The 19,474-nt window shown below is 43.2% G+C and overlaps 1 protein-coding gene across 3 annotated transcripts in view; it reads right to left on the bottom strand.

The window, feature by feature from the left end:
• LOC131885810 (protein MTSS 2-like) overlaps nucleotides 1-18,171 on the bottom strand; it is a gene marked incomplete at its 3' end in the record, with an annotated part of 29,751 nt that extends 11,580 nt beyond the window's left edge. Inside the window, 3 exon segments of one of the 3 annotated variants that reach the window (XM_059233986.1) lie at nucleotides 4,741-4,814; nucleotides 5,410-5,471; nucleotides 17,660-18,171. In XM_059233986.1, coding sequence (XP_059089969.1) covers nucleotides 4,741-4,814; nucleotides 5,410-5,471; nucleotides 17,660-17,866 — 343 coding nt within the window. 3 annotated transcript variants of the gene reach the window in all.
• Nucleotides 18,172-19,474: the final 1,303 nt, after the last annotated feature.

The raw sequence follows: 19,474 nt of genomic DNA, 5'->3' as shown, positions 1-19,474 counted from the left end.
AACCGTATTCAACGTCAAAGCCTGTCAAGAGCCATCATGAAGCAAGAATAAGGCAAGATACATATATTGAACATCTCCAAATAGAGATAAAAAATTCCCAATGGATTACCACCTAACCTCCCCCTGCATCTTAGGATGAAAACGATGAAAGAAAGAAGGAAACATGGTGCACTTTACAAGTTTCATCTCCGGGATCAAGAGAAAAGAAAGACGAGGGGGACAACTTAATTGATTTTCTTCGCCCATGAGTCTTTCGGACCATCTTATCGCAGGTATAAAAGGCTCAATTTAGGTGGATGGAGCTCAAGTACGAGAAAACAATCTCAGCACATTGGGGTCACGTATTGGGATTAACAATTTGGTCGATCTTGTCCAACTTCACTCTGAGATTACACGAAATGCGATTTGTAGAATTGGTCGAATGTGATTTTGTGATATTGAGATGGTAGAGAGAGTCGTTATCGTCCCTCTGTTTTTTTGGCCACAGGCGCATATAATGTTCGTCAGTAATTATTTTTGTGGGACCGAGAGCGGCCTTCCAAGGCCAAAATAAGGATTGATGGGCTCGTATCCTATCAACAATATATATATACGTATATACACTGGAATGTTTGCCGATACGTAAATACTTATTATAGTGCATACACCCGCCTTGATTCCGACCAATCCAACGTGCCTCGATGGGCTTCAAGGACCCAATGTTCCAAATTATGGGTCATGGAACTCGAGTAGAAAACAGGAAAGGGGGCACAAATAGTTTTCTGGCAGATATGGAACAAAACATTTTTCTTCCTCTCTCCTCCGAATTATATTGCATGTTTGGGATCGTCGGAACCTTACGTACGTAGATCTAACCCGGAAAAGCCGGCCAGCAAAGAAAGAGAATGTAATATGTGTGTGTATGAGAGAAAGCGGATAATCTCAGTGTGGCCTTGGAGAAGATAAAAACCAGGAGGTGAGAGTACTTTTTTGTTCCGAACTTCCTCTTTAATGCCCGGACTATGGCTGTTGGTCCGTATAAAGCTTAGCAAAAAAGGCCAAAGGAGTGTAATTCGAGCTCGGAGATTAGAAGTCGTGCCAGGCACCACTGTCAAGACCCATGTCTGGGACTGAAGGGGAAGGGACGAGGGAGACAGCAAGAGAGAGGGGCATTTCCCTTAATGACCTCACATGGTTGGCGAAAAAGTTTGGATACTTCCTCAAATAAAGCGTCTCCTTTGAGAGTTGGTTCGAGCCCTGGCTAGAACTGCTGGAACACCTTCAACTCACCATGCATAACCGAAACTTTTCGGGTTCAATGGTACTAACAAGAGGCTCAAGAAGTGGAGGCGAACTTTTCTCACAGAAGTAACCGACCGACCCTGCCTCGATTTGCTTCAGGCATTTGCCTATGCGGTAATCCGGAAAAGGAGGTGCTAGCTATTTAGCCTACCAGCTAACATTGTCATCAGTCAGAGATGAGTATCTTCCCTAGAAAAAAAACCTTCAAAAAGGCCCTTCTAGGTATATCCCTATAGGCGGCACCAATCGCAAGTTCCGCTTCAGCTAGGACACGGAAGGGACACCCCTGGTGTCTGAACTTCCCACTTTCGTTGGGTCCTGAAGGAGAAGCTACAAAGTCTGAAGAGGTCTTTGCCCTTCCTTCTTCTCTTCATTGCAGCTTCCTTTTGGCGAAAGCTGTTCCTCTGCATTTGGCGGGAACTCTTTTGAAAGGAGGATTGGACCCACGAAAGAACCTTGGCACAGGAAGTAGTCCAAGGAGAGAACCCGGCTGAGGCTTGATGGCCTCCATCGGGTGCATGACTGGCCGTGGGTAACAGAGGACGCGGAGGACGACGAGGAGGTCATCGACGTCCTTTGAGGGGAGGAGAAGGGAGAACGAGAAGAAATTGGTGCATGGACTCGGATGACAGGGTGGTGACAACCTAGGAAATTCAGTGACTTGTTCATAAAGACCATAGAAAATGATAAAGACTCGTTCATGCCAATGGAGCTTCTGGAGTACTCGATTGATGTCCAGTGAGTTTGAGAGTAAGTGAGTCTTGTCAGTTTGGACAATTATGTTGATGAACCACCCGGTTCTCCAGTACCACCTTTCAACATTGGAACGGGTTACACCGAGCTAGAGAGGAAGTAGGCAAATGGCCCATCACCCTGTTTTGTTCTCTAGTCACGACGAGGCGAATCGTCTTGATATTCAGGAGCCCCTCTCTCTCTCTCTCTTTTTCTCTCTATCTCTCTGATCCAACGATCCCACATACTTCATTTAAAAATCAGCATTCCTTCAGCAAAGAGCATCCAACTCATTCTAACCAGATGAGATCCAAAGCTCCCGGGCATTGGCTTATTTTGGGTCGGGGGAGGGGGTTCAATTTCGGAAAACCATATTCTGCATTGTTCGACGAGTGCACATGCTGGTTGGCAATCGTAATGACCTATTTTGAGCATGAAAAGGCTTTTAAGCCCGGGAAGTGATATTACGTTCTTTTCTTGGGGTGCCCCCCCCCCCCACAAACGAATACGAATGAGGCGAAACTTTTCATGCATTTCATGCACCTTTGGAGGTTATTTTTTTCCTATCTTCTCTATGACTGCACTTGACTAAAAATAACACTCAACAAACTCGTCGGTGTGCTTCAATCGAAATGAGTGTGAAGAACTCTGAACGAACAGACAAAGTTCGATCTAATTTCCTTCCAAATGAACCCAATACTGTGATAGTGTATTTTGTTTATTTTTTCATCCCGTTATCCATTTTTTCGGCAAGAACAGCAAAGCAAAGAGACGAGATCTTCTTGCATTTGCTTTTATCTCTCAAGACACTTCTTTTTCGCCCCTTTGAACGTAACAAATCACCCGATTCGATTGCCCAGAAAATGGGGATTTCGAAGAGCCTGTCGGTCTCGTTTATTCTTTGTCACAATCTCTGGAGGCAGAAGAAAAAAGCGGATGAAGCAGGGGAAATAAAAAAGTGATGCCCTAACATGAATAATATCTTGACGCTAGCCTGTCTACAATTTCAAAAATTGAATCTCATTGACAAACTATGATGGCTTTGAACCCTTGCCAACAAGCTCTTTCTTTGTGTACGTATGTAGTAGAACGTCGAGAAAAGCGCATTACTTAGATAAACACCAAGGACACTTGAAAAATAATCATTCAAGATGACACATTCATAATTGGCAACTTCGGATCGGCTTCTCAGACTCAAATCCGGAATAGCCGGTTTGTAGTTTGAATGGCAACTTCGGATCGGCTTCTCAGACTCAAATCCGGAATAGCCGGTTTGTAGTTTGAATGCAGATCAATGTTGCCCAGCCAAAATGCTTCACAAGAAGGTGTTTGGGTCCAACCCTGATCGATCTTGACAGTTTGATGGATCCAAGTCTAGTTCACCTCAATAGAATGGTCAATTGGATCTTGCTTGTACACGGGTGGTTTGGATCCAATATTGGCAATCGAAGATCGCCCCACTAGCACCAATCCCTTCTCATAACACATGAGTGAACTTTTGACCTAATTCTGCCAACTCAAGTGTGTACATTGTACTTGCAGCATACTGTACATGTGTAGAACACCAAAAGCCGAGCTCCCAGGATCAAGTCACTCTGTCCAACAACAACTTCTCCGAACTAGAAACCCAGAAACAAACAAGTACAAATGTGACTAGAGCGAAAACGATTCTCGCAGGGTTCGCTGGTTCGAGACTCTCCCGAGTAATTTTCGATAGTCGTTTGTATGTGAAGGTCTCTTGCACATTGGAACATTGGCCGGAAGTGGTTCTCCCAAGTCGAACCCAAAGACCAAAGCTACCTAAGGGCCACTCTCCATCTACCAACCATCCAAGCAACCAATCAGACCAACCGAAGAGAGTCTTATCTCCTAAATCCCCTCCGCATCACCTATCTACCTTCCCTACCTACGCAGTATAGTAAGAGTGCTTGAGCAGGTTTTTCTCGTCATTTTCAAGGGACTGGATACGAGTTCTTGTCTCTGAACCAAAAAAATCCCTTTCTATTCAAGGATACAACTGAGAGCAGGCTTTTTGTTTCCAACCCAGGTTTGTAGTGTACGAGTTTGATTAATGGTAATTTCAATGCGAGTGCTCAAATATAGCTTTATTGGCATTGGGTGGAAATGTTTGTGTGACTTTTGTGGACAGCCGAAAAAGTTGTTTCCGATTGGATAGGCAGTGTATTAGGTTCGCAGCCTTCCCCTGACGACAATAACTTGTAGGTGGAACCTTTTTTTTCCTCTTCCGGTGTTCCTTTTTTGGCCCTAAATGTGAGATTGTAGACTAAAAGCTAGGAGGGGTTGGTACGCATAGTAGAACGAAGCTCCTTGAAGTACTGTAAAGCGATTTTCCGCATGTTTAAAGGGACCGTCTTTTCAATTTCCTCGGGACTTTTTCTTCCTCTAAGAGAGACTATTTTTCGAAGAAGAATTTACCCCAACAAAAAAAAAAACTAGGTCGTTCGAGTAAACAGAAATTTTCGTGCTAGAATTTCGCCAAACTATGTGGAAATTTGTCCTTGGCCATCAAGGCTGTCAAGAATGAGAACTAATTGCCATTCTAATGCTTTAATACAAGTCTACGGTCGCCGGTCGCGCAATTTGGCCTTGAAAGAGCCAAATGAGCCCCCTTCACAGTCAATCCAAAGGCCATTTTTGAGTTGAGAAACGATTCCCGGGATAATTAATGATCCGTCAGCTACATTGACAAGATTCTTTTAGGCTTACCTTTTGTGTTCGTAGCTGCATCGGCAATCTTCTGAAATGTATCCAAAAACGAACTCAATACCAAAATCGTGGATCTAGAAAAGAAGAAGACATCATCATTAATGCAGGGAAATATCGCTTTGGGGGTCTGAGTTCTAGACGAATTGAAATTTGACGAAGTCGTTCTCCAATCAAAGCTGGAAACTCTATCGCAAGATTAGGTTGCCACTTTGAATCAGGTTCTTCTTAAGGTGTTGCTCATTAATTCAAGCTAGGCTTAATTCTTTTCCTCTCATGGACAAAGAAGGCGTATCCACTTATTTGTTGAAACGAGCTCTTCATCGTTTTCCTTTTTCACCATAGATTTATGTTCATAGTGCTAGATCAACAAACTGGAATTTGAGAAGCCGAGTCCAAATTCATTAAAACGCCATCACCATCATGTAAAGATATCCACTTCAATCTCAGGTAACGTGATTCAATTGAGATCTCCGATTGCCGATTACATAACCCTTTTGGACAGAGTACCTTTTGTGCTAACCACTTTTGATCTTGATATCCGGACCCCACTCCTCTCAAGAAAAAAAGGGTTGCAGAAGCAATTATGCAAAACTGACCGAAGGAGGGGGGTCCTAAAGTTATGCATGGGAATGCCTAATAAATAAGGAACGAAGAAGGGCCCTGGCTTACTTGAGCTGTCCATGGAGTTTATTAGCCTTGTTCACGAAGTCATCATAGTAGGGAACACCATTCTGAAACAAAGAGAAATTCAGGTTATATTGCGAGTAATTCAATTTCAAAATTACGGGACTAAACAAAAACAACTAGCCCTCTGTGTATCCGAGTCTCGTCCGAGTTGGTTCAGAAACCGTCTTTTCAAACAAAGTGCTATGTCATTACTTATTGTTCTTTCCAATGAAGGTTGAGCAATCGCTTGAACAAACACTGGCTTCCAGCAATAAAACTGTCCTTTTAATCTCAAGATGACATTCACACATTATACCGAGCACTCATTCCATGATACAGCTAAAAGAAAATCCTCCGACCAATAATACAACAACGTCCTTCAGTTTCGTGTAAATAAATGCCACTAAGCAAGATACGTTCCTGGAACATGAACAACGCAGGGTTGCCAAATCGGCAAACAGACACCTGCACGGTTTTGAACTAAAAAAAAACCTTTGTTCACACATGGGAAATAAAAGGAGTTTTCCGAAGGTATTATTGATGAGGCAAATATGGACACACAAAACGAAACGTTGCTCAACTGTTCCGTTGTTCCCCTTCCTCCCCTCGACTCGTCCATCCAAAAACAGTGCATCATGTTTCATTTGGTGGACGCATAAATGGTGTTGTGGTTTCACTCCAATAATAAGGACTCTCTAGGGGCTAATTCGTTCCACAGAAATACTGAGTTGGATGAAGCAAAGGGGAAATGAGAAACTGGTGAAAGAGTTTGGTAGAACAGGTGGTGAATGTTTGAACAGGAGGTTACTACTTTTGATGAGTTGTTGGTGATGCCTTTCAAGTCATGACACAAATCCATACACACTCTACCGCATGACTGAATGTGCAAATAGACCTTTTGGAATGTACCGGATCTCATATACCGTAATGGGTCTACGGTCTAGAAGAATATTATTCAGGAAAAACGGCCAACACATTTCTTGAGGTGAAAATGTATTCCAGAAAGTGGGGCAAGTGGGACACGAAATGCATTTAACTGCATTTTCTGGCGAAAAAAAAATGTCCAAGATTGGAAAGTATGAATTGCATTCAAATTTGATGGGTCTGAATCGGATTCTTTCTCGTCAGTGATCGTCTCAGTTCCTGGCGTTTGGTGGGATTGGATCTTATCCCAATATCATCCATCACAAACCTCCCCCTACTATTGTAAGTTCGTAGCTTTTAGGGAGGCAGAAAAGAGGGACAGGTGTCCTTTTTCTGCTCTGATAAAGCGCCTAGATTTCTTGATGATGGTTTCTATCCATCCATTGTGAATGGCACCATTCAGTTCTGGAGGAGATCTTGATTCAATCACTCTTATTCAATTATTTCTCATCTGGTTTCTGGACCGGTATTTCTACGTCAGCTTCTCCTTCGAAAAAAAAAGACATTGCCCAGAGGACAATCTCGCTAGAAAAACCCCATTAAATTTCAAATTGACTTATCATAAACATTGATGGCTCAGCCATCAATCCTGAATACACTGACCAAACACAAAAGACCTCTTCATTATAAATTTGTCCACTCATATGTATCTTATTCGTTTTAACATATTAAGTCAAAAAGTGTTCGAACACACAATGGACATGATGAGTCTAATAGCATGTGTGTGTTAATTAAAACCGAGTAACCAGTATCAATCCATTGTTGCCACTCGCACGTTTTCTGGCCTTTTTCTATGCTTATAATGCAACTAACGCACATGCACAAATGGGGACGGAAAAGGGTTTGGATTAAAAATGTCAATACAACGTTATGAACGACAAAATTGAGACTGAGATAATCTATATATCTTCCAATGAAACGATGAAACGCCTAGGGAAGTGTGAGGCTTTGATAATCCTCGTGCAATATTGGACGGCAAACCATGACCTGAGAAGCTCTGAGAATTAGCCAACCAACCAACCAGCAGTGTATCTAACCAACCAATCGTCGTGCATGACTCGAGGTTCGCATGCGAAAGAGGTGAAATTTCTCCCTCGACCATTTTACAACAATGATACTGCCATGTTCTCCTGGAGACAAAGGATTTGAATAACAAATCATGAATGGAAAAGAAGCGGCAAAGTTGTCGATCTGAACTTGGACTTGCTGACAATATTCTTCGCCCTCGTCAGATGGGGAAACGGACCAAATGTGCTCCGCGTGATGAATGTGAAATCTGATACTTCCAGTAATGGATTGCTCCAATATCGCGATCGACGCGTCTAGTTTGCCATCCAGACACTTTAGTAGTCCCCCCCCCCTCAGCTTCGGCGTCGAGATGAGGGATACCTGAACAGAAATAACAACATTCACCCAAACTCAGCAGGGTAGAAATGGCATCCAAAATGGAATCTATCACCCTTTTCGTGGGGTAATAAATACTATGGTTATGGTGCTTGGTATGCAAAATATAAGTTTTCTCCGAGAAAACTTAATCTCCCTGCCAAAGGTCGTGACAAGCAAATTGAGAGGGGGAGCCGAATTCCAAAAGGTTAGGCCAATTTTGAGGGGAAATTATGCAAATAAACCACACGGTCTTCCTCCAAACCTCAATCTTAAGTTTACAAGGGAAGCAATTAAAATTGAGTCACCACTTTAGCGCTCTGGTAATGATGATTAATGAGAGGATGTCTTCAACATGAAACACATGAGCATCAAGCCTGTCAAGAGTCAAAAGTGAAACCCCGAGCCACAATGAACCATGTCAGGTCTAGATGGCAATCAAATTTATGGAGACCTTCTCTCTGAGTCAAATCAGATCAAAGCCTTTAAGCGGCAACTTCAAGTTTTTCTTTTCATTGAACGCAATCCAAATGGAATCGAACAAAGCCCTGAGAAGATAGGGACTCCTTTCAGAAACGATTTCAGAAAGTGCCACAGGAAGTGAAGGCAATTACGACAACCACCTTCATGAACTAAAATTATCTCTGCTGTGTTTGCTAGCAGTGCTAAGAATTTACTTAGGCGTAACAAGAAGTGGATGGGGGTACTTAATTACCTTACCACAATGATCCCTCTCTGTGCCCATTAATTAAGCACCACAAACTCTCCCGGAAACCTCAAAAGGACTCAATTAGTAGTTTTGATCCATCACAATCTACGCAACTATAAACAAAAGAGCGTATGTACACTAGAGACCGTATATCGTTGATGAGTAAGAAGCATCTTGACTTTGTCTCTTTAAGGACAGATCACTTGAACAAAGGCCAGTGCAGAAATCTAAGACTCTTCAAGTGAAGGCATCACGGGTCGACAAACAATATCAAAGACCATTTTTTCCGGGTCCTGTCTCAAAATTGCTCGAGTGTTTGCCTCTCAAATTCCATCGTTAATAGGAAAAAGAATCCGATCTTGTGGGTAAGGAAACAATTCTCTTTTAGTGTTTCAAACGCACCAAAGCTGTGGCCTTTTAGGAAGGTTGCAAAGTGGCTCCTTAGCCAGTGTAGCCAGATGTCTCATCAATCATATACCTCTCCGTCGGTGAATGAAAGAAACAGTTATTAAAAGGATGGGAAAATGGATGTGAAGCGCAATTCTTTCCACCCCTCTTCTCCCTTTGCACTTGAGTCGGCTTTGTTTATATTCAATTAAAGAACCAACAGAGGGGCGTCCAACCAAATCAATATCGGTGGCTTCTGTCTTCTTCTTCCTCCTCACCCCCACCAAAAAAAAGTTTCATTCCATAATGGCTTTTGGCCTCGTTCCATAATTCAAAAAGTTTGGCCAGCCACGAAAAACTTGGCAATAAAACCCCTCTCAATCGTGCTTCCTGTCCGTCCGTCCGTCCGTCGGTTCACTTCGATTGAGTTTCTTCAAGGCGGTCATTGGCCTAGTTTTGAGTCCAGTGTTCAAGAAGGCCTCTCTCGTCTCTTGAAGTTCATTTTAAAGAAACACCACTTCGCCTCAGTGGTAATCAACCTCAAATGGAGATGGACTGCTCTAATCGTTTTGAGATTTGCAACCGCTTTTTCATGAACCTGATACCATGATGGTAGGAACAGATTTCGAGCCTCCCATACAGAAGGAGCTTGGCATGGAATCCGTACTAGATCTCAACGAAAGACGTTCCTTGTGCCCATTTATGCTCGTCATTTTATTATATCTATCGCCTGAGGAGCTTGGAGAGTCTTGATGAAATGAAACGAAGGTGGAATGGAGAGCACGCACAACGTTCATGGTAACAGCGAAAAAGACAGTGACAAAAAGTGTTCAAGCACATCATGGAATGGGCAACACTAAATGAGGGGAAGAGGAGTGATCATGCATAATTATCTAGCACATGTGATGCTCCACCATCTAACGATGGCACGGTACAATGAGGAGTGAAATAATGACCCCCAAGACACCATAATAGGTAGTAGGCCTATCTCTCTCTTTCTCTCGCTAGCTCAATCCAATCATAATCTGAGAATTGAACGAATGGACTATGGGCCAAAATCAATTTAAAATCTATCTTGGACTCGGGAATTCGGATCGTTAGCCTCGATATGCTTATTTGCATTGGAATTGCTTCCAAAAATGAAACGACGAGGGAGTCGGTGACATGTCATGTAATGACTAAATTGGGTTCTCAAACAAAGCATTAAATCCCGTCTCTAATGACTGCCAACACTTGAAACTGGAGAATTGCTTTGATCTTGTCCTTGGAAATCCAACACTTGAAACAGACAACAGGCTTAGAAGTTTCCAGGTTTGATTGCCCAAGTTTCTTCTCCTTTTTGCCTCACTCTCAATTCAAGTGATCCATCACCCGTTCAATGAGGAATATCAGCCAAAAGTAGTTCATTCCATCCAGTTCTTCCTTACATTTCAACCCTGCCAAAAAAAGCCTACTTCACTCCCAAGTTGCAACTGATTTTCCGCCAGATCTTCGATCTCTGGGAGGACTCCTTTTCACAAATTATGGGCAATTTTGGTAAATGACAGCGTGGGTTGAAGCCAAGAACTTCTTCCTCCAACGTCACATCAAAGCGCGAGTCTCTCAAATAGATCTTTGCCTTCCATCTGTTGGAAATTCTGGTCAAATCTCCCCCCAACCAGCCAACCACCCGCAGAATTTGACTGACTCAAAGAGATACGAAGTAACGCAGGGGAAAACGAGGCATTGAAAACATTTTTTCCGAGCTGGCGGGCGAATTGCAAAACTTGAGTTCATCTCTAAACAAAAAAAGGTGGGCCATCTCACTTTCACCCCTTGCATTTCATGCTCAAAATGACCGCTCTATTCAGTCTTGAGTCTAGGATGTTATGCTGCAATGACCGACGATTTCCATTGATACGGCCCCTTAGAAGCTTATTCTGTGAATTGAAGCTCAAATCTTTAACCAGAGCGTCCATGTCAGGTGTCAATCTTCGAGAGAGTAGAGAGAACCTTCAGGGAGAACTACGAGAGCAATCATCATCATCGCTCCCGTCATCGTTGAATGTGGAAGATAATGATCATAAATTTGGTAACGTTTCTCTGCCGTGTTCAACATTGACAAGCGTAAAATAGCCTCGTATTTTCCAGCAACGAGTAGCTGTTGTTCACTTTCTACAAATTTGAAGCCGGATCAAGTCTGACGACAAAACGAGACACACCAACGTCGAATCCAATGGTGTGCTTTATGTGCAGATCATGGCTTGAGATGGTTGGCTCTCAGTGGTTCCGAGGGCAAAGAACAAAGGCTCATTGGTTTCCTGTGTGGGGCATGGTATTGCCACGAATTCAACGACAACTCCAACCATGGGCACACCCATGGTTGAGCCTGGATTTGTAATGAAACAAACCCGACTGCAAATGTCCGAAACCACCTGAGGCATGAAGAAATCCCGAGAACTCCAGTTCTAATGGAATCGATCATGTTAGAAGTGGGAGTCACTCGGAACGACAGTTTTCTGGACCCGCCCAAATGAGTTATGCCCTTGGTTTCAATACGGTTCCTTGGGCCGTTAAAAAGCAAATAGTTCGTCACTCATGCAGGGTCATTTTGTTTCACCAGAACGATTTGAACAACAACACGTAGCAGATGATCAAGAGCGTCGACACTTTTGCGAGAATGAGGACCATGCTTCGGCATTCATTGGTGAAGATCCATCTTGATGTGATCATCAATGACGAGACAGCTTCATTCTTCATATGGCCAGCATTTGTTTCATAGCGCACAGGACTCCAGGGGAGACGAAAGATTGTACGCGTATACAAAATTTAGTTCTAATCACCAGCTGACATCCATTACAAACGAAAGATAAGGCGGTTCGCTAACCATTAATTGTGCACCATAACTAGCGAATATAAATCAAATTGGCTCAGTCGGGCGTGGAGGAAACTTGCCGAGCCATGTCTGATTTATCTCGAGTCAGGACGAAGCAGGAAAAAATCGAAATCCGGTCGAGTTGCTTTCCTGTCTGTTTCTGACAAAGCGGAAGTTGGAGACACTGAACGAATACGAAGGCAAATAAATGGAAAATGGAGACGCTTAAGGGGAAAGATCCACATGTTTGGGAGTGGGCCAAGTACATTATTTAAGGCAATGGGCTGGTAAATTCTCAACCATTACACTTCTATGAAGGATAGATTATGGCAAAATAATTCAAATTTGGTCATGATTCGTGGTCAGTGGGTTGATCGTGCTGTGTGAAATTTTCCATATTTGCAAGGGGCAACTCATGACAGGAAAGATTCCCATGATTATTTACCAAAAAATATCGCTTCGAGATGATAACTCGTTTGCAAATGTTTCCCCTTCATTTTCAAGAGTCATTTTGAAAACTGCCACATTGCCAGTTATTGTTCATTCAACAGGGTGATTATTTTTTCCTGAAGCGTCAACCGTTTAAAGAACAGGCGGTAAATTATTATTACCATGGTGGGTTATGATTCAATCCTCATTACCTTGAGATCAATAACCTTCGAAAACAATCCGAAATATTAGCTCGACATTTATTTTCGATCTTTTAGTGCGTGAAGATAACGAACATCCCTTGCTTTTGTTTCGGATCCAAAATCTAACACCATTGTTGAAGTTCAAAAATTCAAAATGAGTACAAGAAAGACTTCTAACGATACGGACTCAAAAGATCGCTCTAGAACTGGAAACAAAATCTGGTCGATTTCCACATTTCAAATGTATCAAGTACAAAGGATAGCCAAATGGAGCGGGTCAAGAGGATCGTTACATTATTATATTGCCCAAGCTCCTTTATTCAGACGTCCTTTCCAGGACTAAATGGTGGACAAGCTCAAAATGATGAATGGTCCGTCTCAAATGGTTTTTAATAGACGTGCCTCTTTCCGTCCAAGTCCATGGCACAAACACCACCATTAACATTACTCGCCCAAGAACGCTATTATCTCGTGTTCCACTTCAACATAGAGCAGAGTTCGTTCGACTCCATTTTCAATTCATACGATGAGAATCTCGATTACCAAGGCCTTATATATCTTTGTAAACACACAAATCTAGAGCCCCCACCTGGCGAACGAGTCTCTACTATAATGAAATTCGCCAGAAATGATTCAGATCAAGGTAACGAGATTTGCTTCCCCGAGTTTGAATGACGACATTACGGGAATTACAGAGGCTGTTTGAAATCCGTGCTACGAGGTCACTCTCAATTCTTAGAGGATCTTGAGATTGAACGGCTGATAAGCGAGGGCCAACAACATCAATGACAAGTTGTAGCAACCAGTAATTCATACTCGAGTACGAACGAATGTTTACGATTGGAGGAATGGCCAAAAGCAGGGATATCTGCGCAACTTGTCTCATTATAGATGATAAATAATGCGTTTTTCCCTCGCTCTCTCGCTTGGCTAGCTTCTAGCTTCTAACAATAAAAGGGATCTCAAGGTCAAAATCAACCATTGCTCGCCCAATCATGGCCAAATGAATGGATGCTCGTCAAAAGATCTAATTGCCAATTGAACATGACTCGCGCCATATGATTCAGGATGAACGAAAAGAAAAAGTAGGCTCGTTCTGAGCAAGGACAGAATTGCCATGACAACGAGAGAACGTCAACACTCGGAGATCAATCACTTTCAATTCAGGCAAGAAACTTGTATGAACAAGGCTTGATTGGAAATTAATGATTGTCTTGTGAGCACTCGTTGGTAAGGTAAATACAATTACAAGAAAAACATAAACATAAAATGAATTCAAGGCTATGAACAAGTATTTTTCATGTAATAAAAACTAAAAAAGCTTAGTGTGTCATTGCTTATGAATGCCTTGAACTTTTTCCTAGTTTATTCCATTCAACTTTAGATGTTGTATTATCGTGAAAACAAATAAAGCAGCTTGGAGTCGCTGTCATGACGCAAGGCCCAATGTTTGTTTAGTGAAGTCATATGTGGCCTTTCATTTATCTTTCAAAGGGCTTAAAAGTTGCACAATGTCTTTCATTCGTCAATGAAAGGCGGGGTTTTCATATTTTATTACAATCTATGTGCTCTCTCATAAACTTGATAGGCCACGTTGAAAAGCATCTTGAGCCTCGTTTGGAGCCTTTGATTATGCAATCACCGTGGTTTCAATAAATCCATCGTCAAGCAACCAAAATCACCTCCTTATTGCTTCCAAATACAATTGCTAGTTGCAAACCTGTCCAATGGAACAAGTGGGGTCTATTTAACTCCCACATTTTATGGACCTCAATGCACATCAAGTATGTTAGGCATTTGACTCAAGAGCTGCGTTTGAACTCACTTCAGAGTCACAAATCCCTTGTACAAGGAGTATTCACGAAACAATCACCTGGAAATGCCAGAAAATAAACATCTCAAGTGTTGGTTTATCTAGAATTCTAAAAGAAAAAGATCACTCCGTTCCAAAGGAGCGAGCTCAAATCAGCTCGGAGAGGAACAGGGAGCCGAATACGAGCGAGAGGGGTGGTATTCTCTTCAGGCTCTTTTCAAGGGATTTCTGCGACATCATCAATGCTCAAAAAATGATTCAGAGTAAAGAAGTGGAAATGCCTCGTCATCAACCAACCACTCATTGACTTAGCCAAGCAAACAGCTCTGTTCGTGAGAAGCTTCTCACTTCACAACCTTACCAAGACACGGTGAATATTCTGATTCGGACAGTACGAATGAATGTCATCATCTGGATTCTGGCAAGTGTGTGAACTCACCAAAGAGAAACCAGTTTTGGCAGTCATTCCAGGCCATGGGAGAGTGATCCTCATTAGCGTTAGAGACTCATCCATTCAAATATGATGTAATGGCTATCAGATGCATGTACTCCAGGGGGATGAGTACCTTATTTGGGAGACATGATAACAATATTAGCCAGTCGGATTGAGGGATGGCTTGGGGAGCCATCGCCCGCATTCCATTTGGGGTTAATAATTCCGCCCGGAAAGGTTGCCAACTAACAAATCACCAACAGGGAAGTGAGTTCCTCGACCATTTTGGCCATGGTATTTGTGACACACCCTCATTTTCCTGACGGTTTTTGAGTGATCTCACCCTTCCTCCCCCAATCTATGATAAAAGAGGGAGGGGAGACGAGTCCAATGTCCAAATAGAGGGGGAGGAAACATTAGTCTCCGACCGATTTGCTTTCAAGAAGACACCACGACTCTTACAAGTCATGCGTGCTTGTTCGGCTCTTTGAAGCATGGATAATTTCGGTCGTACACTATTTTTTTTTAACCCAGAGGCCGCAAAGCAAAGTGATTGTTCCTGGCCAAGAACCCCATTGACTTCTTGTATTGACGGAAGCCCCTCTCTGAAGAGACATGGGGTATCTTGATGAGCCGCAACCCATCAGGCCAATGGTGGACGGACCTGAATGAATGACTGACAATAACTACTGCGTAAATATGGTCCACTCCCACTTTATCTTGGACCAATATTTTTTCCCAAAGGTGTGAAGAATGTTTCTTGACTCTGGTAAATAAAAGATTAGATCTGACTTTGTCCTTGCTTGCCAATCCGCAAGTGACATGGGAGCAGCTCCGGCAAACTCGATTTCAATTACGGTCGCTCTCGAGATTAGATGATTGACTTCGGGTCAATGAAGCATCATAAAACTGGAGTAAACTTTCTCTCGTTCTCTCGTCTCCTTGGCGTCACGTATCTTGAGCTCAAAAGAAGCAAATATATCCATAAATTACGGTCCCTTTGGTGCCCCTTCAATGGAGGCTATCTATTTGGCGAAGGCCTTGGGTGAGGCCTCCACGGAATCGCCCAAGCACTTGAGTCATTATTATTCAAGCTCATCAATTTCTACTCACAACAATACGCTGTCCAAAAGAAAAAGAGTTCCAGAAAATACGCACTAACAAAAGGAGATCGTGGCCAAGTCCTTGTGTTGATGATCCGATTTACGAGGACAGAAATTTGATCACCCAAACGAAGTGCGTGTTCTCTCTGGTGGATTGTCCTTGTCAAGAACACGACGGTCCCCAAAGTAGAAACGATCCACGTGGTCAAAACGAGAGGAAATGCGATCGTGAAAGTGATATCAGCCGCAATGCGATGTATAATGACGAAACAGTTTTGCACATTCGGATAAGGGTGGAAGCATCAAAGCGGCCAAATGAATAGTGAACACAGCTCTGAACTGTTAAAGCTATCACGAGACTGAAACATATTCAAGAAATCATCAATCTCCTGGCTCGTTACCCCAGTTATTGGATGTAAGAGATGGAGACGAGCCAGTCAACGACCGAAGAGAGGCGATGGCGAAAGAAATGCCCCATAGAAAAGTCTCTTTCTCTTTTGGCCTGAAAATGGCAATTATGTCTTCACAAATTATAGTCTTGCTCGAATCCCCCAAAAGCCCTGCATTGCATGAGCTACAAAAAAATAGTAAGAAAATCCGGCATAGCGTGTCGTACGTACTCCATAACCAACCGCACATTGTTTCACACTTAGTGGACGTCTAAGGCTCGAAAATTTCGAGCATGTGTTTTTCCTTCCCATTTTCTTGTTGCTTTTTTTTCCAAGTTCATAATTCCCAATTCTCGTAAATTTGACACATGCCGAGGATCTCGTAAACAGGAGTAGAAATTTGATAAGCGTGTTTTGGTGCGGATCCAGAGTGCATTTTCAGCTTGGGCAGAATGACGAGGCAAAGTAAGATTTCCAACTGACATCCAGATACTAGCTGGATGGATGGATGGATCGGATGGAGTGGAGAGAGATCATCATGAGCGTGCAAGAACAACGTGAAGACAAGTCAGTGGAGGAGAAATGGGTTATGAGCACTTATTCGTACGGTACATACGACTCTCCCTATGCTCATGTGCTATTGATGTTGTCATGAAGTCCTGGTTCGGGTAATGGATCCGCCGAATAAATGATAGGGTTAGGGGTTTATTTGGTGTGGGGATTTCGGTATCGACACTCTCTCGATTTTGGCCAGTCTGCCTTCTACTAAGAGATAGGAAAAGGCCCTTCAAAGATAATTTCATGCATTTTATTGTTAAGAATGTTTGGATTGACCTTGATCTTTTTTATCTCGTTGCTATCGAGAGGATCGTGTCAGGATGTTTGTTGATTTTTGATGCTTTTCTAGAGTCTCTCACAAAAGAGCTTGATAAGGGATCAACCAGGAAGAGCTGGATACCAACCTAATATGTTACTTTAGGACAGCCCAGATTACTGTTAAAAAAAATTTAAAGAATCGCCAGAATCTTATTCCTATTTTTCTCCATCGGAGCTCTCGGGTGGAAAATCTTCCAAGCGTAATCAAAGACGTGTGACAAATGGCCACCGGATTCACTGGCTCACCGACACTAACGAACCAACCACCATCCCACCCTGCCGTACAAAACCAACCTATCTATTGAGGGTGCTTCAAGACACGATAAGAATCCAGAGGGTTTTCTGGGAAGTATACACAATATCTTACTAACCGAAACCGAGAGTCGGCTGAGTGTGTACATACGTACATTGGTTCGTGAAGCACAATGGTTCAACAATTGTGTTGGTGAGTTTTACGAACCGGAACAAAAAAATTGAAGAACCACCTCAGGCCATCCATCTACTTTTTCAGGCATTGCCCTCACGACTCGACTCTCGCTCCAAGACTGGCAGGCCTAATCAGCGAAACCATAAAAATAAAATGAGGAGAGGACTAGTCAAGTGTGGGCCTGAGTTCAACTCTCTACGTAGTTGGCAATTGAGAGTTTATACCTAGGCCGAGAAACCCGGCCCTTGACACTTTCCAACGGATTATCCTCTGCCATATGGTGGGGATCGTCATTGCGTTGGTGAACGGTAGGTAGGCCTTACCTTCATGTCATTGACCACTTGCTGGAAGAGGCCGCCCAGGGCGGAGCACTCCTTGTCCAAACCTTCGAGCGTCATGGCTGGCATCCCGCCCATCCCGAGGGTGTTTCCATTGGCAGGCGGTCCATGGCCGTGAGCCAAAGTCGTGGTGACCCCCACTAGACTCGGGGCCACCGAAGACGCCACGGATGGCGTGGGCGAGGTGCTCATGGCGAAAATAACACCAACCACATGAAGGCACCCCACTCACTTATTCGTCTGGCAGGTAGCCTAATGTATGAAGTGATACTAATTCATAAAATCTAACACTCTCCACGTCACAATCACCACACTGAGAACTGCAGTAGGACTCTATAGGCCTCACTCAATCCGTGAGTAATTCCAACGACAATTTGGGCTTCCAAACAAAAGCACCCCAATCGTGTCCGATGATCAAGTACTGGACAGATCGAGAGGTACTACCTCCATATCCAACACATAGGATGTGTGCGCTTGTTCGTTCGGGAGTGAGCAACTGAGACTGTGGGCTCGGGGGCCAATGTCCGCGCCACCGCCGCCACCACAACAACATTTCCCAAGCTCCCAGCTGCAAGCCAGTCAGAAGTCCCCCCGGGCGAGCGACTCGAGGACCACAACCAGGGGCAGCCGGCCAAGGGTTCAGAGGGCGGCGGATGGATCTGGGGGGCGAAAACAATCGGGAATCCGGGATGGCGCGGATCAAGGCCAGCTTAATGGCGGGCCAGGATTCCCGAATCGCTCTAAATGGGGGGCGAGAAACTACCGATCCTCAGGGTAAGGCAAGCCATACTCCATGGGCGAGCGGGTCCAGGTCCAGACAGACACTATGAAGAGGAAGAGGCACTCTCAGTAGCTGGCGCGGATAAGGAGAGGGCTTGAGATAAGGACTTCTAAAAATATGGACTATAAACGGGCCTGGTTTGCTTTGGATCAGAGTAGTTAAATATCATGGCCAGTCACTTTACAAGCATTTTAAAAAATCTGCTTGTTTCAAAGATACATTGTCAAAAGCTTAGGTGAGGAAGCTTAAGGTTTAAATTTCATATTTTGATAGCAAAATTTAGTACATAAAATTCTCTCCTGGGTTTCAAAAGGTAGGATTGGGGCTCAAATTTGACCCAGGTAATTTGTTTGTGCATGATGAGGAGAAATGATAATATGGCAGGGTAGTCCTTTATCTACAGTGTTATTCTCCTTCCTTTTGAGAGTTAAGCTGAGTGTCAGAAAATGTCAGGTTGAATCTAAAGAGACTATGCAATGAAAAAAAAAACATGGAGAAAAGCAAGTCCAAGAAACGCGGAACATCTAGTTGCTTCTTTCTTCAAGGCTAACTCTCAAGAAATCTCTTTTCTAACTTAAAAACAAACCCAATTGACTAGCAGTCCTATTGTATTGGGAGAGCATTCCCTTTCCATTTAGCTCCTGCATATGGCTTCTAGGTGAAAAAAATCACAGTAATCTGACATTGTTGGCTCTTTCTGATGGTCATCTGGGATTCATGCTCTAAGTTTCACTACATGGCAGGTTAAATCCAAAGAGGCAAGGAAGGCACCCTGCAAAGAACAAGGATGCTAAAATAATGCAGGGCATCTGCCATCCTTTTTTTCCAAGCTAGCTTATGAAACTCAGGTATGACTCAGTAAATAAATCCAAGGAAAGAAAAGCATGAATTTTTTAAATGCATCAATGGCAAAAGTCTAATGCATAAACAAGTGAAAGCATATGCTAGCTTGACCTTCTCTGATCACACTGAATGGAATTGAATGCCCAAACTTGTTCAAAATGATGCCAAATTTGTAA

This window comes from Tigriopus californicus, chromosome 8, assembly GCF_007210705.1.
Source record: "Tigriopus californicus strain San Diego chromosome 8, Tcal_SD_v2.1, whole genome shotgun sequence".
NCBI lineage: Eukaryota > Metazoa > Arthropoda > Copepoda > Harpacticoida > Harpacticidae > Tigriopus > Tigriopus californicus.
The sequence above is the reverse complement of the archived record's forward strand: the minus strand, read 5'-3'. Positions and strand labels throughout refer to the sequence as shown.